This window comes from Clinocottus analis, unplaced genomic scaffold, assembly GCF_023055335.1.
Source record: "Clinocottus analis isolate CAN_PGR_092001 unplaced genomic scaffold, fCliAna1.0.p SCAF_9, whole genome shotgun sequence".
Classification (NCBI taxonomy): domain Eukaryota; kingdom Metazoa; phylum Chordata; class Actinopteri; order Perciformes; family Cottidae; genus Clinocottus; species Clinocottus analis.
In genome coordinates, this window is record NW_027176251.1 from 17,793,877 (window position 1) to 17,815,695 (window position 21,819).

Consider the following 21,819-nt stretch of genomic DNA (forward strand, 5'->3'; position numbering starts at 1 on the left):
TTCAGAAAAGGAACACTCCAGCAATCAGTGTACCAAAGGCTCGTTTTCAAGATTAAAAATGCTGGATCTGAAGGTTTTTTCTTTGACTTTAATAATAATAATACAAATATTAATCTCAAAGTCCTGTATATAAAAAAGAAAATCTTCCTTTTAAAGATACAATAAATCAAACTGGTGGTAAAAAAAGAAAGCATGCATTTTGCACTTACATTGTGTAATTTAAAGAATTTCAACAGCTTGATAATAACTGGAAAACGTTTAAATTTTTTCAATTGAAATTTAAATGTTTTAAGAAGGGTTTTAACATAAAAGTAACACATGGTAATTAATTTGAATGTGGGAGTACTCTCAGTAAAGTGACTCTTTCTTCAGCACTGGAACATGTTGCGCAATTGATTGCAGCTTTGTGAAGGATGCACAGTAAGTAACATATTTGGTGTGTTTTCTTTGTACATAAACATTTAAGAATGCTTCATAAATTTAATACACGATAGATTAAATATTAAACGTTAAAGTGGCACATATACAAATTCAAAATTCAAAATAAAGAATTACATTGTCAATGAACATTTTATATATCAATAATGTAAATGTTCAACGGTAACATTGTTCCAGTTTTGTACTGTGAAGCTGCATTGGGGTAACTTTCAAAAAATTTAAAAGTGCAACAATTTCCTAAAAATATTCATTTCATATTGTTTGGTTTGTTGTAATCAGGCTGTTGCAGTAAGAGCAAAAAGATTAAAGCAAATATTTTACTTAAGAAATATGATCTTATTGCAGAGGTGTCTGTACTACACACTATAAATATTAATTACATATTGAATACATTGATAAATAAGAAGAACTTACGCAAGAAAGCAGAACCCAAGTGAACAATGGTTATATTTCAGACGTAGGTTGGTGGAAGCTGATCAAGATGTAAATATTTTAGAGGTATGGATTGTGATACAACAGCAAAGATATTTCCTTTGCATACTCTGCTCTTCGAGCTACAAATTCATGGATACTTTTTTGAGTTACAGCCCACAGTGCCAGACTCAGTCAAAGTCTGCGTGTGTATTTCTCCATTGTCAGTCTCCAGTCGGCCTTTTGTTCTGGTTCTCTGCTGTGCAGGAAGATCTAGACACCTGACACTTACCTATTTCGGAGGGCTGTCTGAGGCCACCTTTTGTCGGCCGACCTCCTTCACCTACAGAGGACAAGAACCTAACGATGGACACAGGAGTGCACTTAAACCAGGACAACAACACAAAAGTTCACAAATGTAATAATGTAAGGTCAGCTCAACTTTAACTTTAATAATTTAGACACTGTGAGCTAGTTGACTCCTTTTCTATTTCACCAAATAAGAAATGGATTTTCAGGGTAAATAATAAAAAAAAGAAAATAAATCTGTCTTACATGAACTGATTCATCTCAAGTTGCTGCTGACTTCACTGGGACTGTTTATAGATTTTAAATCAGTTCAAAATACTTAAAAAATTAGCAACACATTTATGACCATTTTAGGCAGGTATAACAAAGTATTTTGATAAATCTCTTAAAGATATTTATTCTGTTATTGTGTTACATATTTTAACACATTTGGTTCCTTTTTTGTCTTTTAATTGTTTTTATTCTTTTGCTTCAGTCTACTTTGATTTGGTTTTGTTTTTTATTCAAATTGCCCAAAAAATTAACTTGACTTTGATTCTCAGTGGAACTCTCTGAATTACAGTAGGCTAATGTACTGTATGACATGATATCTAATCAATTAGATGTAAGCCATCTAATTTATTAGATGGCTTACATCTAATTGTAAGCCATCTAACTATCCATGTTATGATGCTATTCTTGAAATTAGTTCTCCGTTATTTAAGCAGGGCTTCACTAAAAATATTAATAGTAATAAGACAGATGTAGTAATTCACAGTCTAGTCAGTGAGGTGTTTATTACTGTTCTTGTAGACAAACACAGCAATTATTTTCCATCATGCCTTAAACAGAGATGAGGACACAACTTCACATAAATTGTACACGCTTTGCAAGAATCCTTGCACAGCTGAGAAATGGTATTCTTTTAACACGGTCCTAAATTTTGAATTTCTAAAATGATTTTAAAACAAAATTCTAGAGAAAGTTTGAGAAGAAAAAGCAAAAAAGGGTTCTAGTATAAATACTTAAAACATCTTTTATTTAAAGACCCCATTCCATGTCAGCTGATTCATCATCACTTGCCTTGTCTCATCTGCTGCACATGCTGTGCTATGTCGTAGTATAGCAGTTACCTGCCGGCTCTTCACTGGTCTGGGAGCAGGTTGCTCAGCACTTCAGATAAACTCAACATTGAGCCATTAGCTCCTCTACCCACACAGCACATTTGCAGCAGTGGATTCCAAGCTCACATTGGCTTTATTCACGTCATCGAATGGATGAGTAAACAAACCTTCATATGCAAACCCCAAAACACTGAGGACAACATACAATGAAATCCAGCTCTTGTCACGCTGAATTAACTGTACAACCAATTGGACTCATAAATACACATCTTGTAGTAAAGCTATGAACTGTGTTTACATTTAAATACGCCGCTTCACTCCAAGATAGATATTTTACTTTACAAGACTGGCAAAAGCAAATAAGACAGATAATACAGTTGTCAAATATAATCATTTAAAATCATTACATGTCTAATGTAGGTGTGTAAACTGTAGAGCCGCGGGATGACAAAAGCAAAGGGAAAACGCCTCCTTTTAGGAGTCATCCATTTTGTTGCATACTAATTAACATCTACTTAGGTTTTGCTGGCCTAATCACTTACATTATTCTATGTTGGGTGTGTAGAAATAAATCAGTCTAGTCCCAGCTATTTCAAGCTACATCTGCACAGCGGACTCAGTTCATCCCAGTTAAATGTGGAATGGAGGAAGCTAGCATAAGTAACCAGTAAAGGAAAGTCTTCCTATTTGTCTGGTGATTGCTAAGCTGGGACAGACAGACTAGCCGCTGTTTGGCAGGAATTGAGGCAATAAGGGACCAAAGAGAAGTTCTTCAGCGTAGCGTCATTGGTGATACCGATGTCCTGCATCTCAAACCTGGAGGAGGAAAAATTAAGTGTCAAAATCTGCATGGAAAACATTTCCACATTTAGTTTTTTTAGGGAAAATTTTGTAAAACATTTCCAAATTGATTTTTTTTTTTTTTTTGTACCAGTCTCTAGACGAGATGACATAGTACACAGGGGGTGGTGGTGAGTCCGTGGCGGCACACAGTGGATGACCCATACTGTAGGCCCCTGCTTGAGTGAACGTGAGCCAGTCTCCGATGTTGAGCTCAGGCAACATGCAGTGCTCCACCACCTGGTCTAAGTCGTCCCCAGAGGGACCCCACAGGCTGCTGCTGAAGACTGGAGCGTCCAAGGATAAGTTCTGCTGACATACAAAGAATTTATGGCTCATTTCTTTAAGTAATCCAATGGACAAAAATATATATATTTGTTTTGTTGACTCACCCTATAAACAGATGGAGCCGTAATCAGTGTTTCAGAGAGTTTGCTAGCAAATGATCCGTACACCCCCTCGTTCATGTGGTACTGGAACTCTGGCTCCTCGTTGGGCGATGGATTCTCTGTTCGGAGATATGGCAGCCAAAATTTTTTTTTGCAGTGTAATTCATTCATTTTTAAACATACTGCTTATTTTGTTTCATATTAGGATATTTAGACAGAGTCATATAAACATAAACTTCAATATATTTCAAGATACTGTATAAACGAACATATCATGTCACTTACCATGTGCTTGGTCCGGGCGATCTCGTGCCACCGCTTCCTTGGAGATGACGTTCACAGCCAGAGTGAAAGCAGAGGTAACAAAGAAGCTGCCGGGCTCTGCAATGATGGAAACTCCAGTAGAAGGAGGGAAGTATAGGTCCACAATAGACATGACAGCTTTATTGATCTGCAAAAAGAGATGACAGCGGTAAAAATAAGGAACGAAAATAAGTAGTCGCATTTAAAATGTACTATCTAATCCCATTGTCAGCCTTTAGAGCTAATTTTCAAATTGGGTCTTTCAATAATGGAAATAGCACTGACTACTGTCTTCCAACCGCTGTATTATGTAACATTTATACAAGTATGTAGCATTTATACGTGTATAAACTGTACATAATTTATACGTGTATTTAACTGTACATACTTTTTTTCCCTCCTTGTAATTTCAAAATACATGACATACAAGTGACATTGTGGTGATGCTTGCAAAGCACTTGTATTGTGAGAGATAATATCCATTATGAAACGGGGACAAAGGGTAAAGCCAACCTTGTATATTATGAGACATTTCTCAACCTATGTCTCTTATACAGATTATACGACCCCATATTGCCTTTGTTAGTATCATGTTAAAATCAGATAAGATACTGACCACTTCCAACTGGATTTTAGATCCACTGAAACCACCTCCAATGTCCAAGATTTTCATGTCGAAGCCAATTTCCTCCTGAAGCAGACAAAAGCTTGTAAACGTGTAACCAAAACATGATTACCAAACAAAGCCGTGTCCAAAACATGAGTGTAAAAATCTGAAACAGAAATGCTAGTCACTCAACAATGCCTGTAAAAAAAATATATATAAAAACTACTCAAACCAAATTCACAATTTAATAATTAATTGGATTAAATTAGTCTTTTCTTTTAATAAAGGGTTTTTAATTCATTTAAAAATGGGTGTCAGGGGTGAAAAAGGTGAGAAGGATGTTATGTCATTATCACCTCAAAATGTACCTCCTCATTAACGGAAGCGTTAGCTAATAACTTTCCACCGGAGCGTTAGCTAGCTGGCTAACGTTGCGTTCTCTCCTGCTGTGTTCAACGACTCAATTCCTCAAGCTGAAGCTAATGTTAGCTAAGTCTGTGTCAAGAGAGCTCCTGGGTAACTCAACTTGGATATATCATCAAATATTATATTACCATGCACTAGCGCTCCCTTATGACACGCGCATCTGTTCGCAGTTCACTGAATATATACCCCCCCCCCCTCCCAAAAAAAACCTCATCGAATCTACACGATTCACGCAGGTCACCTATTTTGGTTTCAAAACGGCGAATTTTGCCGAAAGGTGAGGAATTTTTATGCCTGATATCACACTTGAAAACACAAGAGCCAAGGTTATAAATACTCCTACAGAATTAATCTAGAAGAACCACTGATTATTGTAGCCTAATATTTATCTGCAACTGTGCTGAAATTCCAGGCTTAAGCAGAATGCATAGATCTATAAAACAAAACGCTGCACAGCATTCAAATGTTAATTTACAATTTGTACAAGGTACTAGATTAAAATGTGTTACAGCTCTACACAGGAATTAACAACGCAACTGGCAACATAACAATATTTAACATGACTTACTCCCATATCAAAGACACAACGGGCATCAGATATGGCATGAATGTACACCTGGTCATCCTCACACGCGCTGTAAATATGAGACCTTTGGGGAGGAAATGAGGGAAAAAGTGGAAGTTAATGGTCGAACATTTAGACCTTTACAGGAGTTAAAACTTTATCCTGTTTCAGATTGGACAAAAGCATTTGTTCAACAGAGATCTGAGGTAAAAATAGCAGTTGTGGTTCTCCTACACATCTGTAGGCTTCACCAATGTGCTTTATCACCACACACAATGCATATTTGGAGGCCTCACCTGACCCCAACTACGTGCACACCCAACTCCTTCGCCCTCTCCAGCAGATGCCTGCAGTCTTTGAGGGAACAGCCAAAAGTCATGCTCATCTCATTGTCCTGGCCAGATCCTTCTGTTGAAACCTGTAGCAGCAGTCTGAATTAAATAAAAGAAATATTGTTATGGTTTGCTTCAAACAAAAAAAATTAAATGAATTAAATAAAAGTGGTACACAACTAGAATGAGTTGAGAAACGTGCACATTAAATCACAAAATATCTACAGCTGAGACCAAATTGTTATTGGCAATCCAATATGCCAGAAGATAGGAAACAACATTCTGTATTTCAAACCAAATCTTGGTGAATAGTATTTAATGACTTGTAAAAAAGAGAACGCCAATTACTTAAGTTCCATGATCATTAGCACAAGGACTAATACCTCAAGCACTTACTTGGCATTGGGGTGGCAGCGAGAAATCTTGTGCAGCTCTGCTTCATTGTCACACACCAGGAGGTCAATGCCATTCTTAGCAGCGTATTTAATCTGTGAGACTTGTTTGCAAACACCGCTGTAGATGATGTCTTCAGAGAGAATACCATGGCTCTGGACCAGCTGAAGCTCAGACTGAAATACAAAAGAGACAAAGTATTTGCTTAATATACTGTAGGTTAACATTTCATCGTACTTCATATACACTAAACAATATATTAAAAGGGTAGGCACTGAGGTGCACTGAGTCCTTGATGGTTCCTCTATATCTATTCTACAGATTGTAGAGCAAGAATTGTGCAATATAAATCCACATAAATAGACTAGTACTTGCTCTAGTAGAGAAGGGCGTGGTACATTACTGGAATGTATAAAAAATATATATAAGACTTGTAAATTACGCAATGTTCTGATCAGTATGCAAGTATGAGAGAGTACCTTGTTGGTACAAATGAATCCAGTTCCGAGGGCAGCAAGAACTTCAATAACAGCTGGACTGCTGTTGCATCTGACGGCATAGTAGGGTCGAATTTGGGCCATGTAGGTTCGCCAGCGAACATACTGCCTCATTAAAACTCCCAGGTCTGCTACAAAGAATGCATTCTTCTCAGACTGAGGAAAAAACAACAAACATGTGAATGAGTAAGATAAAATACACATTACTTGTAATAAACTAGGCAAAACAATACAATAACAGGTGTTCGAGACACTTTTAAGACAGTAAGAAATTCAGGTTGTTGTGCTAAATTAACATGTTGTTGTGTGGTGAGACCCCTTACCAGAGTTTGTTCGTAAATGTAATTGTCAATCACGTCACAGAGGGCTATGCCTCCCTCCAGTAGACCAACAGAATACTGTGGTTCATCAGTGATTACTTTCATCCTCAACCGTTTTCTTCCAATCCGACAGGCATAAAGAACGTGGCTAGTCCGAAGTAGTCTTGCTCGCACCTACTCAAGCCCCTGGGGTCCTAGACTTATGCAACAAACTGTACAAGACAATGAGAAAAGTCAACATAGCACATAAAGTTTAAGAAGCAAAGCGAATCAATCATATTCATTGACGTGAATGAACATTCATTGATGTCGTCCAGTTTGTTTCTAGTTTATTCAGTAGCTGGAATATAAGCCTTTCTGATATGATTTCCAATCAAACAAGTCATTTTAAGGAAGCATCCAATAAGAGCACAGAGCCGGCTCCACGTTACAGGACAGCTTTGTACAAGGGTTCTATTATTCTAAAGAGCCACTGTGAAAATAGAGTCTGGGGCACAGAGGTTATTTACTTTAGCATCAATTACTCCCAACAATCACCATAAATCCCTGAGCTGGTGACCCGTGAACGGTTCTTTTTGATGGCATTAAACAAAGTACAATACAGGCGGCGTTGATGCAACAACTTCACTTTCAATATTGTTGCACAATACACCAGAGAGCACAGCAGTCTGGACCAGACCAGTTGTGACATGGCTGTAGCGTTGGATGGTTAAATAGGCAGACTAACAATGTGGCTAGAAAGCCTGCTGTACTGCTGACAACTGTGACAATTGCAGGGGCTATAGCTCAAAATGAGTGCATTATGCGTGTTATTCCCCAAAAACATTTTCAAGTCTGATTGATTGTAGGTGAAATATTGTGCAGAAATAATGGGACAGACAGTCTAATACAAAAACAGGAATGGAACTCCTTGAAACACAGGTTAAAAAAATGTTTGGGTGATAATGCAACACTATAATCCCATTACAAATCTTTATGTAACTTACAAAACTCACAACATTTCCCTTTTGAATGAAGTGATGAGGCATGACAGGCACATACACAGTTATGCTAACCTAAATCATTATACTGCAGAAAGAAGAACTACAATGAATGATGTACTCACTATTAGAAGCATTAATATAAATAACCAAATAATGATCTTCTTTATTGCAACTAAATCACAGGAAGAAAGAAAATGCCAAAAAAAAAAAAAAAGTTGGTAACATAGTGCCCTGTTATTTTAATTGAAGATGAAAATAGATCTGAAATGCAAAATCTAAAATAACTTTTACCCTGTTTGACATCTATCTGGTACACGCAGCTTGTTAATACATCTTTTCTTTCCATCAAGACATTTGGTGACGCAGTTTTAACAAACATAAAATGAGATACAGACACACATATGCACATGCAAGAGATTTTTTTTATACTGCATATGTTTTCCACTATGAAACTATCTTAAGTAAAACCTTCAAAGAGGATGCATTCAAATGTTACACCTATTTCACTCACATGGATGAGTCCTGGGGTGAACTCCTCCACTATCAGCTAGGATCCCAAGGTGGCTCAGCATTGAAGTCAAATGGTTCTCGGTATAGAGCTGCCCCTAGATTCTCTGAATAGTTGTTGTACACCTGCAAAAGCAGATGAGGACAGGGCACATGGCATTCAGTTCACTGACAGAGAAACAACTCTGACAAGGAGACCACCGGTTTCCCCACCGACACACGATACAGTCTACCTCGACAGTTACAGTGTCTGCTCAATTAAATGTCTTAGCTTAAGTGTTGAATAAACATTTGTAAACTGATGAGCAGGCAGATGATGAGTGTTAAGAGCCAATGAGTAGAGAGTATAGTAGTTTCTAATTTGGACTATGGTCCGAAATGAAGTTTACTGAATTGGTGCAATCTTGACTAACGCTAGCAGTTTTTAAATTAAGCAATTGTTATGTAACAATATGTTCACACTCTTGCCCCTGGCATTATTGCTGCCTGTTACTAATTAAAAAAACACATTTAATGTTTAGCCCTAACGTTAAAATAAATTGAGCTAACGTTACTTAGTTTGCTATTGTAACGCATCAATTTGCGGCTATTAGCATAGGTTAGTAACAGTAGCATAACATAAGCGTTAGTTTCCTACCTTCGTACAATAATTTTGTTTTTGTTTTAAAGACAGTTACTCATTTCTTAAGTGATAATGCCCAAAATTATTACGTTATCTTTACCCTTCTAAACCGAGCATGTATGACTGGGTTACCCGGTTAATATAACAACATGCTAATTAGCGAGCTAACAACGCGGCGAGCTGGCGTTAGGTGAACGTTACTTACGTTGGCTGAAAACCCAAAAGAGGGGACAGAACGCTTTTTCTTTTTAGGCGGAATTTTTAAAGAGTGGTGGGGTTACTAAAAGAGAAAAGGATAACGGCCATGGACGTGGTGGATTAGGTCAAGTTATTATCGTTCCGCGTTATGGCGAAGCAAGCTGGTACCGATTATTTGTGACGACAGAGCGGAAGGCAACCGTGGAGGTCGACTGTGCACACCGACAGACAGGAATGTCAAGTAACATTACACCAAAATTAACAGCACGATATCCGGTCCAAATATCAAAATAAAGTCCAAATACTTTTTCATAGTGTAACTTTCTTTTAGTAATGCAAAGCACCAATGCGGAAAAACGGAATTCCCGAAATATCTATCAGATGATAATTATTTTCATGGAACGTTCATTCATCCTAAACATGGCTTAATGACACATCTGATATACAAATAACGCTATTCCGGTTTAATTCCACATAATAGTGGAGACATTACGCTTTTTAGATGGGCGGAGATTAGAGCTGTCAAAATCACTTAAACAAAACAAAAGACCACGACCTTAGTTTTACAACACCATAAAATATGACAAGTGGAGCATTTATAAGCAAGAACATAAATTACTACAATAATTAACGACCCTAACTTGCAATAATAATAGCATTATTGTTATAATTATTATTAATAATACAAAATGATGATATGCATAAGAATACAAATAATGTTTACAAGCATAGGAATAACAACAATACAAATAGTAGTAATAAATAATAATAATAATAATAATTATTATTATTATTAAAAGATAATGATGTAAAGCATTGCTGTATTATGCAGTTATATTCTTTTTCTCATATCCCAGAATTACTTGGCTGACAAGCTATATCTATAATGTGTCAAATTTTCCAAGAATTACCTGTGTTATGTCTTTATTGTATTTCCCATGGTTCAGCAATAAGGACAGAATGCTGTCCAATTAAATCTGCAGAAATTTCCTTTTTTTAAAAGCCAAAATCAAGGTTGCAAAGCAGCAGTCACACAAGTAACAGGTAGATGGATGCATGTATTTTTCCTCCAGTTCAAGCTCTGAAATGATTTTCCTTTCCCTTTGCTTTTGTTGTGGTGACTTTCCGTTGTGCCTGCCTCTGAAAAGGCAAAGGCTGGGGCAGTGTTTCTTTCAAGGAGGTACATTTGCATGTCTCCCTCCTCAAAACTTGAGGAGGAGGAGGTTGGCATGGAAAGCTGAACTACTGTGAGCTAAACAGTAGGAAAGTGTTTTTTTCTGGCGCGGTTTTGACTATATAAATACTGACATCATCTTAATCTTAACAAACACAGATTGCATTTTTTCAAAGAATTGAATTAAAAAATGTTCATGCAGATATTCTTTTTATTACTGGAAAAAAAATATCTTATTAAATATGTATTAAGTTTGTGTTTGTCTTTGTTCTAATGCTCCACTCATGTATCTCAGTGTCAAAGTCTATTTTCAGCTGTGTCTATGCAGTTTTGGACACTTTTTGTTCCCTTAGTTCAGTGGTTTCTATAAATTGTTACAAAGTGACGAACACACACAGTGCTGTTTTTAATGTAACTCAAATCTCATAAACAAAAGTTTGCTTAGGGGCCCATTGTAAAGGCCGCAGAGGCATGTGGAATGCAACACAAAAGCTGTTCCGTGTTTTGTGCAACACTAAACGAGACCATGTATATATAAGTCTAATCACGCATAGCATCTAAAGTGGCTTGCAGTAAAGCACAATATTTTATTTCCATTGTTCGTATCATAATGGTCACCGCGGCCACTTGGTATGCGTCAGCCAGACAATACTCCAGTGGTTGCATTGTGTAGCAGGAATTCATATTTGCAAACATCACAAACAGATTAAATCAACACACAGACTCAGAAAGACCATGCGCAGACAAACCCTGACAGAAGCAAAGAGACTCTTGTTAGAGAGGAATGAACAACATACTCTAATGATGAAAATATAAAATAATATAGCACCATAAACAAAAGTTATTGTCCTCTTAGTTTCTATGCAAAACAAATGCATGAAATTATATATATATATATATATATATATATATATATATATATATATATATATATATATATATATATATATAGAGAGAGAGAGAGAGATATAGATCTATATATCTATATATATATTAAACAGAATCAAGAGAATACATTAGTAAATGTACAGTAACTCTGCATATTTGAAAAATAATGTATTCCTTACAGGGACTTGAGTGGATGGGTAATTAAACCACCATGAACTTGTGTTACGCAACAGACTCTAGTGTTGCGTTGTTAAGTCAGTCATCAGGTCTTCTTGCCAAAGAATGTTGCTCAGTAAAAGGACCTCCAAACAAACTTTTCCTCACACTGATCTGAATGTTAAGCAGGGAAAACTGGCTGCAGGGATACAACAAATACACAAAAGCCATCTCATTAAAAAAATCTGATTCAAGGAAGCTTGTAACAATCTATTTACTGACAACTACAGAGACACTTCTGAAAAGTTAATGCAATCTTTGACACAAAACAATTATTGTAAAATGTCTCTATTTTCTGTGGGAGGGGTTTCTACAATATGCCACTTAAAAGGAAGCAGCTATCGCTGGGCTTTCCCAGGACTTGTCATTTTTAACAATAGTATCAAAGTGGTGGGGAGATACAGCAAAACATACTATGATCGTCAAACAATAACCCAATCTTTAAAAAAAGTTGTACATTTCACCCCTTGTTTCCTTTCTGCCAAGATAAATTGCAGTATAAGTCATTCTTAATAGGTTCATAACATCACTCTGTGTTAGTTGAGTTCATAATATGGGGTTTGCTGTGAAGGTATATTGTTTCTCAGACAATCCTACTTCAATAAAAGTAAATATAGACACTTTATGTTACATTATGCTTTTTAAGATATTCTGCAGTTAAGTCACGTTGGAAAACGCACATACATTCTGTTTGTGCGATGAGATCTGTGGAGATGAAGCTACATAGGTATAGTCCAAATACTGCATATGTATCCAGCAATGGATCAACATTCACATGTGCAATTATAGCCATCATGTATGTTACACGTGTGTATTTGAGTATGCTTAAATGTCCAGAAACAGTCGGTCAGCGTAGTCTAAGTGAACCGACTACAAGTAGGTTAAAAGTTGAACAGGGGATGTGTGCAGTGAGACAATGTATACAATGCACATGCATTGCCTTCATTCCTGGAGCACACAAGTTGTTGAACTAGAATATAAGACAGGGAATGTTTTTTCTCTGTGTTGGGGGGAGATGGGATCTGTGTTCACTCATACATTAGTAGCTGTGATGGCAAGGTGACAATGATGCATGATATGTATGTGTGAGGGAATTGCAAGCTTGTATATATATATATATATATATATATATATATATATATATATATATATATATATATCTTTATTCAATGCTACTTATTGATAAAACAACACTTTTCTCTTCTATTGAATATGGTGAAGAACTCACATCAGAGTCTCAGCAGCAGCAGTCTGTGACCTGCAGACTGACTGATTATCGTGTGTGTGTGTGTGTGTGTGTGTGTGTGTGTGTGTGTCCTGAAAACAATCCCGGCAGATTGGCCTCTGGCCAGCCATGGGCAAATTTGACCTGCCGTTTGATGTCGAGGGTTGGCTCCAGGCAGACCAACCATTGTGTCTCAAACAATGAACCCCAGACCCACTGAACTATAAACATGTTCCTTTGGGGGGCGTTTTCCTTCAGATTCTGTGCAGGAGACACCCAAAGTCAGGAAACCTGAGCCGGCTTTTCCAAATTTAGCAACTCATAAGCCTCACATGCTTGCTGACTTGGCATCCAAGATCACCCCTGTGCTTCTCTTATAAGTATATAATGCAATTGGAATGTGGACTGACACTCAAGTCTGAAGTTTCAGTTCTTATCATGTTTTGTAATTCAGGAAATTTGGTTAAAAGAGTAAAGAGTAAAGATGTTGCCTCACCAAAACAGTTTTTTAAAAGGTTGACTGTGTCATGGAAATGTCTTCCCAATTCTCAATTTATTCATGACAGTTACTGTGTTATGTTATTACATGACATTCATGCAATCTTGACTTGATCATTACAGAGTGGTGCTTAGTCACTGAGACCCTCCTTTATCTGAAAGGCCTGGCTTTTATCGCATATGTTCGCACGCATCTTCCCTACAGAAGTGTCCTTGATGCTCAGCATTAAACTCACTGACAAGAATCAGCATCACAGTCATTAGTCCAAATACTTGCGCTGCAGTAACTGCTGTCCACCGGCTGTAGTTGCTGTGGAGTCTCTCCCGTGTGGGAGGCCTTCCGGTTCCTCTGGCACATCAGCTGACTCTGATGCTGCTGTCAGGAGACCTCGCCAACTGTATTGAATGGCAACTATGAAAATGATCAAGCCATAGACAGTTATATACGTTTTCACTGCTAACGGCCACATTTGATATTAACAGGTGAGTGAAATTGTTAAACACTAGCTTAATCACCTCTGCTGCTGCTGTTGTTGTCGTGAGGAAAGCTAAGTGGCTAACGGGTAGCTAATCCCTGCTAGATGTTGCTTGACCTTACTATCTACTTTTATTTGTAGCTTTCTTTTGTTTCTATACAGTAACGTTATCGTTCAATTTGTTTTAGGCGTTTATGGTTTGATAATACGTTTGTGCCTGAAGTTATTAGACTTAAACACTGAATAAGCTTCTTCTTGCGAGGGTTAGCATGATTTATTTGCTTGCTAGCTTAGAAGTAAACGGCACAGAAGATTCTTGGAGCTAAAATGTAGCTAAAGACAGGAGACACACTCAACCCGTACTGCAATCAAATCAGTGCTGTTGATACAGATACTAACTCAGGGCTTCACAGTGAATTATGAACAGCATCATAACACAGCACACATGAGTCTGAAGTCAGTCTTCCTCTCAGTTTTTCTCGAGCTGCACCAGTGCTGTCAAAACCATGACAGAGTTTTGGTTGATCTCTGCACCGGGAGAGAAGACCTGCCAGCAGACATGGGACACAATGATGGCAGCCACCACGCGTAACAACAACCTCTCCACCAACCACAAGTTTAACATCCCAGACCTCAAGGTTAGCATTTATTTTTGTGGGCCTTTCTGGTTTTTACAACATCACACCTCTCTCCCATGCTGAAGTACAGGGGCATTACTTTGTAGTAATTAATCTATTCGCTCAAGCAGTAAAATGTGCACATATGTTTCTTTCTTGCACAATTCAATCCATAAAGAAGAAATGGTGGTTTTACTTGTAAAAGTAGGCAAAAAATTACTCACCTGAAATATCCACTGTCAAGAACAGGCGGATTGTGTGCAGCATTCTTCACATGGATTCGTTGCCTGCATGTTGAAAGCGGTCGGTTTTGGTGAAGCTTTTGTCCACAGAGCAACTCAGCTCATCCAGTTTGGTTCCTCTCTGTGCTGAAGGTGAAGTAACCTCGCTGACCTCGCAGCCTTGTGGGGATGCAAATTTCTTCTGCAACCGTTAGCGACATGTGAGTGGCCCTAGACAAAGAGGCGCCATCATAAGCACACAGGGCCCCCAACTGGATGTCACTGTAGGCGGACTGGACCTCAGATGTCACTGTTAAAACACAACCCCGCTGACCCCACTTCAAAACGGCGCAAATCTCAGGGCTGACGACTCGCAAATCATAATGTGCTGATGTTTGTCTTTTTTTTTTCAAAAACAGGTGGGCACCCTCGATGTCTTGGTTGGACTGTCAGATGAACTGGCCAAATTAGACTCCTTTGTTGAAAGGTATGCCACCCGCTGTGTTCCAGACTTGGAATGAACGTTGCTAATATCTAAGGCATTACTGTTTAATGTATAGTAAAAAAATCTCCGACCCTGCTTAGCACTCCTGATTCTACCATTCCCTACACCCTTTCCTTCCCTTGTAACCGTGAGGAATTTCACAGTGTCCAGAGGCTAGTAGGCCTCGCAGTCTAAACTTGGAAATTTACAGTTGGTTGATACATCAACAGCTCTTTTTTTCTTCGTCGTATATAAAATACCCAATATCGAGTGCGCTTTAGTGTAATTTATAGCCTTTTGGAAATACTGACTCACACAGTGCCATTACTGCCTGAGCTCTACGTTGCTTCCTCTGTAGATCTTTCCAAGACTGTGAGAAAGACACAGTTTAACTTTGTCTGACTACAACCTTTTAATCTAGTTCCTTTTTAGAAGTTTCCGTCCACCATATCGGGGGAAAAAAAGAATACCTACTGAATTCTTCAAAATTGCACCCATTAATGCATTTTATTGGAGGTTTGATTGGATTATTTGAATATGTTTTTGTTTGTTGTCGTTATCAGAACAATACAAATCTTTCAATAGATAGCAAAGTAGCAGATGTACTTTCTTATGAACTTTTTAGACTTGAGGTGTGACTTGGATGTCAGTGTCTCCCTGGCTTCACTACTGTAGACACAGTTCTGCTTCTGATGTGCTGCCCAACGGTTAAAAATCCTGAACCTCTGCAAGTCTGCCATATTATAAATTGCCTTGTCAGGAAATTACCTTAACAGGAATATGTGAAAGCTTTTGATGACTCTGTTTGTGTGGAATTTCGGGGACAAGGTCGTGGTGACATGTGTGAGCATGTGCAGGGCAAAAGTTTGTTTTGCGCAAGCTCTGTGCTCGCAGTTTGCATTGGCATGCCGTTGTTTTGATGTCTCCCGGTTGTTCACAGTGTGGTGAAGAAGGTTGCTCAGTACATGGCTGACGTGCTGGAAGACAGTCGAGACAAAGTGCAGGAGAACCTGCTGGCGAACGGAGGTACACTGATGTTTGCAAGTAACACGTGTCAAGATCATTTAGCACCAAAACAAGCTGTGGGACAATAATATTGCTAGTAACACCAAAGTCACACTGATGTTGTTCTTAATGTTTTTAACAATTCTTTAAAAATTCCTATCGGCTCTGAAATCACAATATAACTAAATAGTAGCTTTAACCGTCTTCTGTCTCAACATAATCTGATAATAAACTGATTATAGCCTGACTTGTTGTATTGGTTTTCCCCAGTTGATCTCGTCACCTATATCACCAGATTTCAATGGGACATGGCAAAATATCCCATCAAACAGTCACTTAAAAACATCTCTGAAATAATATCAAAGGTAGGTCTCTGCGTTCTGCATGTGCATTTGTCAAAATTTGTACAGATATTGCTATGAATTGTCTATGTGTATGTTTGTAGTCTACTGGGCAGTGGTAGAGCTCTACGGTAGGATTCTATTTCCCGATGGACTTATCCAGCACCTTTTTAAGGGCTCTGATCAGAGCCCTTAAAGGGAATGGCACTCTGCATTTTATTTGTCAGTCATAAATAATCTCATCCACGTTTTTTCATCGTTCTCCAGCAAGTATCCCAGATTGACAATGACCTAAAGGCCAGAGCATCAGCTTACAACAACCTGAAGGGAAACCTGCAGAACTTAGAGAGGAAAAATGCGTGAGTGTCCCACATGTACCAATTTGCACGTCATCAAATGGCAAAAATATGTCAACCGTGTTCCCGGGGCGGTGTCGGCATGGTCTAAAAAGTTACCGCAACCCCTGAGAAGCTTTTGTTAACACGTCCTTAGTGTCCCAACCATGTTATTGCAACACTGTTGTGTGCCACCAGGGGGAGCCTGCTGACCAGGAGCCTCGCCGACATTGTCAAGAAAGAAGACTTCATTCTCAACTCGGAGTACCTCATTACTATGCTAGTCGTTGTACCAAAGTGAGTATTATTTCTCTAGAATGCCTCTGGAGAAAGAAAGATGACATGCGCTCTTATTGACCCTTGTTCTCTTTTCTTTCAGGACGGCGTACATTGACTGGCAGAAAACATATGAGACACTGGCTGAGATGGTGGTGCCCAGATCCTCAAAGTGAGTGATCTCATCAGTGATTTAATTTGTATTTTTCTTAAAATTTCTTAAATTAGGTATTTTTATACCCATTGATTTACAGTTTGTCATGAACATCATAACAGTCGAATAAAAATAACCTGTCTGTTTTCTCCAGTCTGCTATTTGAAGACAATGACAGTGGACTGTTCAGTGTCACCCTATTCCTGAAAGCCGTCGACGACTTCAAACACAAAGCCAGAGAAAACAAGTAAGAGTTGTCATACTAAGTTGTCATACGTGCGCTGTCATTGGCAAGAGGTTTGAAATGTTTTCAAAATAAGCCAGACCGCGCAACAAATATAAATAGCTCTGACTAAATATATCTGCTGGACAGGGATCACAGGGTTTATATTGGTAACTTTATACACACAGAAATATTTACGATCAAATGAAGCTGAGTTCTACCCCCGACATCTTGTTTCTAGGTTCACAGTGAGAGACTTCCAGTACAACGAGGAGGAGATGAAGGCAGACAAAGAGGAGATGACACGACTCTCCACAGATAAGAAGAAGCAGTTTGTAAGTGATGGAAATCATTTTCCTAAGTATTAAATTTTTTTGTTTATTTTTTTGCAACTAGTGTTGGTGCACATAGTCATTGTGGAGCTTTGTCTCGGATATTTGTATACAATGCTTGGCGAAACTTTGCTCATTGATACAGTTCCACACTTGGTACTAGATTTTCTGATGTATTCAAGGAACCACACAAGTGCTTTGGCGTGCTGTCGTAACCAATCATTTACAATTCAAAATGTGCAAATGTTTTGTTATTGCCAAGCATACTTAATGTTTTTCTGAGCAGCCTTTGGATTCATTTTTAGTTAATTATGAATAATGTATTAATGTTATGAACGTGATAAGAAAAACATTAAAATAGTTCTTGTTGATTGCAAATTATTTTCTCTCCTGTTTGGGAGAGATTTAAAAAACAAAAACAAAAAAAAAAAAGGTATTACCATAATCTGTATCTGCTCTCTCCAGGGCCCACTTGTCCGATGGCTTAAAGTGAACTTCAGTGAAGCCTTCATCGCATGGATTCATATCAAAGCCCTCAGGGTGTTTGTGGAATCTGTTTTAAGGTACTGTCATCAGAAATCCAGTCATAATGTCGCCCATACATTCTGATAAATATAACTAATTATCAACTGGCAGCAGTTCAAAAACCAAAGAAAGAAAATTATTTATGCATTACTTATTTGTTTAACGTTTTCCTCCAGGTATGGGCTGCCGGTGAACTTTCAAGCCATGCTCCTGCAACCAACCAAAAAGACGATGAAGAAGCTGAGGGAGGTGCTGAATGATCTGTACAAACATCTGGACAGCAGTGCAGCAGCTATCATCGACGTGAGTACTTTGGTAATATTGAACAGCTCTCACTACATACCACAAGGAAAACCCTGCACATCTCGTAGCAACATAATCATGTGATACAATAAAAAACTTATAATATCATTATTTTATCAGAAGCTCAGATATGCTATAATATGTGGGTATGTATAACCTACAATACATCCATGACTTAAAATAATAAGTATCAAGTATCTTTTCCAGAGTCTTTTAGTTTTCTATCCTAGAATTCATTAATCTGAACATTTTAATACTATCTTTTGTTGTTATTTTAGATGTAAATGTTTATGGTAATTTAATGCATTGCAAAATAACTATTCATTATGTGTATCTTGAAGACACATTACACACTATTTCAAAGCAGCTTTTGAGTGTGTTCAAGTGACAAATTAAAGTATACTCAAAACATACCATGACCATAAGAATGTTGTAGATTCTGTGTAGAATTGTTGTCAAAGTAGAAAAAATTAATTGAGTCTCTATTGCTACTACTAGGTGCTCCTTCTCATGGCCAGAGCTTGTTACTACTGAAAAAAGAGACAAATACAGCGGTCTTAACCTCTCTGAAATCTATGCTCTGAAGCAGTCGTGTACCAAACAATGTTTTATAATGATGCATAAAGCTGCATTAGTTGATATTCCACTCTTTAAATAATATTGTATAAATATGTTTATATATCTATAGTATACTTATTTATATCAATGAGTTATCTTTTAAATAACGCAGATAAACTAAAGTGATACATATGTCACAAACATAAAACATTTTTACACACACACATCCAAATGTACATCCACGTTTGTATCAACAATGCACTTGGAGGAAAAGAAAATTATTTTCAAATTGGAAGTTAGCGCTCAATGGAAGTATATTACTGCTACTATATCAAATCAGGGCTTATAGATGAAAAAAAGCCATTTTGTTAAATTTCACCAAAAATATTAATTTGTCTAAAGGCTGATTTATACTCGGGTTTTACGCAGAGACCCAAGACATGCATGGAGCCCCTTGCGTAGTCAAATCAGCCATTTTGTGTTCTGCTTCTACACACTGTCTTTTTCTTTCAGGCTGCGATTGACATCCCGGGCCTGAACCTGAGCCAGCAGGAGTATTATCCTTATGTCTACGACAAGATCAACTGCAACTTGTTGGACTTTAAAGTTTAGAATTTTCCCAATTTTTTCTCTTTGCTGAGTGTTAACAACAAGTTAGCTCTTTCCTTCCCTGAACCTCTCCTCCTTTCCCCAGTGTTCGTCTCTTCACTGTCGCCTCGCCCCATCAGCTGCTTGAATGATAATGCTGCATGTTAATTACTTGTAGTGAAACTGCCCAATGGCAAGCTTCTATCACTTTTACAACCAAGGGACAAAAAATTAAAAATACAAATACTTTTAATTATAGTTATTGTTTACAGTTTATTGTTTTTATTATTTTGATGTGTGATGGATTAAATAATCATCTTAAATATATATTTACTGCGTCATTCCACATGTGCTGGCATATATTGATATAGCTACATCCTTACTGTTCAGAGATTTTGTGTTTACATGTTATCACTGTTACCCACGGCAACCAGACCTGCTACGTGTTTATGAGATTGTGGGGTCGTTTTGTGTAACAAGGATGTAATACGAGTCTGTGTGTGTTGTCGTCTCATGTTGTGTATATTTGCTGTCAAATGAGATCTGTATCAGAGTATTGTGTGTAAACCAGTGATTAAATAAATATGATTAATGAATAAATCCTATCAAATGTGTGTCCATTTGTGAAGGGATTCATAAATGACTGAAATGATTGAATTAAGAATATTTTATTTTATTAATATATTAAAAACAATATTTCACTTTATTCTTTTGTTGTGTGTGAGACTTTTATGCTCTCAGTTTTAGCCAGGATCCCCTCAGAAAAGAGGTTTTTATATCTTAATTGGTGATGTGTTTGTGTGGGAGCAATGAAAAAGAGACATGTTGGATCCAGCTCGGTGTAGTAAAACAAGGTCCTCTGTGAAGCCTTGTGATCACTCATGATCATCTGGAGAACCATAGGTGTTTGAAGGACAGTTCCTCTTGGAATCCATCCACATGGCAAATTTAGGTTTCAACAGCAGAGGGCACTAAACAGACACTTAAGGTGTCCTTGCATGGTATATTTGAACACGTTGGAAGCCAAACCATCAATCAAAGGGTCAAAACTACATGCAAGTACATATGCAAAGTGACCCTGCCTGTGTTATTATGTTGATGATTCATTGTTCATCATTATGAACTAAGTAGAGCAACATGTAGAGAAGTTTAATTCCCAACAATGCTTTATGTTTTACACAATGATCTTGTGTTTTGTACTCACTTCACGTCTGAAATAGAGTAACAAGCTAAAGCTATTAAATAAACCTATTCTGTGAAAACATTCCCATTGAACTGTAGTGCAATATAAATGTATAGTAGAATGGTGACACTTGCATGAAGTACATCTTACTTCAATATTGGAAATAAGTATTACGAGAAAATACTTTCTTTTTCACCACATAACGTTTAGAGTATGTGCGTTTGAACTGCATAGAAGTCAAATCACCCTAAGATCTTAGTAAAGCCGTGTTACAACACCACAACAGCCATCTCTCTGAGGTGTTTGCACCTCAGCATTGACTCTCAATAATTGTATTATTGAGAGTCAATGCTGGAACAATCAGTGTAGAGGTAACACTCTGATTTTAATAGGGACAAAGTCTTTCAATAAAAGGAAACAATACAGAAAAGTTATAGGAAAAAATATAATACATTTTACAAAAGAACAAGTTGAATTGAAATCACAAAAGAAAATGTGTATAATATGATGCATGAACCACATTAATGTAGTATCCAAATAAGAAACAATAATTGTGGAAACTACGACAAAATAAGAATATAATGGAAAATAATAGGAAAATGCAAACCAGTAGTATGCTGGAATCAATTCAAATGTCTGTTTTTAAAAGGCTCTGCACTGCACAGAGGTGTTTATAGTTAACCTAATTAGACATCTGCTCAGGTTGAAGATGGACACCACTATGATCTACAATCTACTCTACTAATTAGAGGACTAATCACGCAATTAAGTGTGTGGGGTCCTTTGATATCTGATGATTTACAAAAGAGAGAAAGTATGTGAAAGGATGGTGCCAGCAGAATCGCCTCCACATCAACTTTGGAAAAACCAAGGAGGTGGTGGTGGACTTCTGCCGGGGTAAACGTTCTCCTTCGGTTCCAGTGAACATCCAGGGAATGGACAATGACATTGTGA

At 37.6% G+C, this 21,819-nt stretch overlaps 2 protein-coding genes across 5 annotated transcripts; one reads left to right on the plus strand and one right to left on the minus strand.

The window, feature by feature from the left end:
- Positions 1 to 1,915: 1,915 nt before the first annotated feature.
- On the minus strand, positions 1,916 to 10,376 carry LOC137781343 (antizyme inhibitor 1-like). 4 transcript variants are annotated; one of them, XM_068570055.1, is made up of 12 exons: positions 10,155 to 10,376; positions 8,428 to 8,549; positions 6,937 to 7,145; positions 6,596 to 6,769; positions 6,120 to 6,292; positions 5,688 to 5,822; positions 5,395 to 5,476; positions 4,410 to 4,484; positions 3,776 to 3,941; positions 3,494 to 3,609; positions 3,193 to 3,413; positions 1,916 to 3,077 (listed from the first exon to the last, which is right to left on the minus strand). In XM_068570055.1, the coding sequence occupies exons 3-12, from the start codon at positions 7,036 to 7,038 to the stop codon at positions 2,963 to 2,965; spliced, it is 1,359 nt and encodes a 452-aa protein (XP_068426156.1). In that variant the 5' UTR covers positions 7,039 to 7,145; positions 8,428 to 8,549; positions 10,155 to 10,376; the 3' UTR covers positions 1,916 to 2,962. The 4 variants fall into 4 exon arrangements, with proteins under 4 accessions (XP_068426156.1, XP_068426158.1, XP_068426155.1 ...); XM_068570057.1 differs by lacking the exon at positions 10,155 to 10,376 and adding an exon at positions 9,251 to 9,460 and having other exon boundaries at positions 3,193 to 3,410; XM_068570054.1 differs by lacking the exon at positions 10,155 to 10,376 and adding an exon at positions 9,251 to 9,460.
- Positions 10,377 to 13,557: 3,181 nt separating this feature from the next.
- On the plus strand, positions 13,558 to 20,292 carry atp6v1c1a (ATPase H+ transporting V1 subunit C1a). The gene is made up of 13 exons (XM_068570570.1): positions 13,558 to 13,727; positions 14,194 to 14,358; positions 14,978 to 15,045; positions 15,983 to 16,068; positions 16,318 to 16,412; positions 16,656 to 16,747; positions 16,922 to 17,020; positions 17,103 to 17,171; positions 17,308 to 17,400; positions 17,618 to 17,711; positions 18,174 to 18,271; positions 18,410 to 18,536; positions 19,608 to 20,292. Exons 2-13 carry the CDS (start codon positions 14,227 to 14,229, stop codon positions 19,704 to 19,706), a joined length of 1,152 nt encoding a protein of 383 aa, XP_068426671.1. The 5' UTR covers positions 13,558 to 13,727; positions 14,194 to 14,226; the 3' UTR covers positions 19,707 to 20,292.
- Positions 20,293 to 21,819: the final 1,527 nt, after the last annotated feature.

Excerpts from the sequence above, each read along its gene's own strand:
- LOC137781343 (XM_068570055.1), bottom strand. The coding sequence starts at position 7,038 with ATGAAAGTAATCACTGATGAACCACAGTATTCTGTTGGTCTACTGGAG. Across the intron at positions 3,942-4,409 it reads CTAAAATCCAGTTGGAAGTG|ATCAATAAAGCTGTCATGTC; the intron begins GTCAGTATCTTA and ends CTCTTTTTGCAG. Across the intron at positions 3,610-3,775 it reads TCGCCCGGACCAAGCACATG|AGAATCCATCGCCCAACGAG; the intron begins GTAAGTGACATG and ends ATCTCCGAACAG.
- atp6v1c1a (XM_068570570.1), top strand. The coding sequence starts at position 14,227 with ATGACAGAGTTTTGGTTGATCTCTGCACCGGGAGAGAAGACCTGCCAG. Across the intron at positions 17,021-17,102 it reads ATGCTAGTCGTTGTACCAAA|GACGGCGTACATTGACTGGC; the intron begins GTGAGTATTATT and ends CTTTTCTTTCAG. Across the intron at positions 17,401-17,617 it reads CACAAAGCCAGAGAAAACAA|GTTCACAGTGAGAGACTTCC; the intron begins GTAAGAGTTGTC and ends TCTTGTTTCTAG.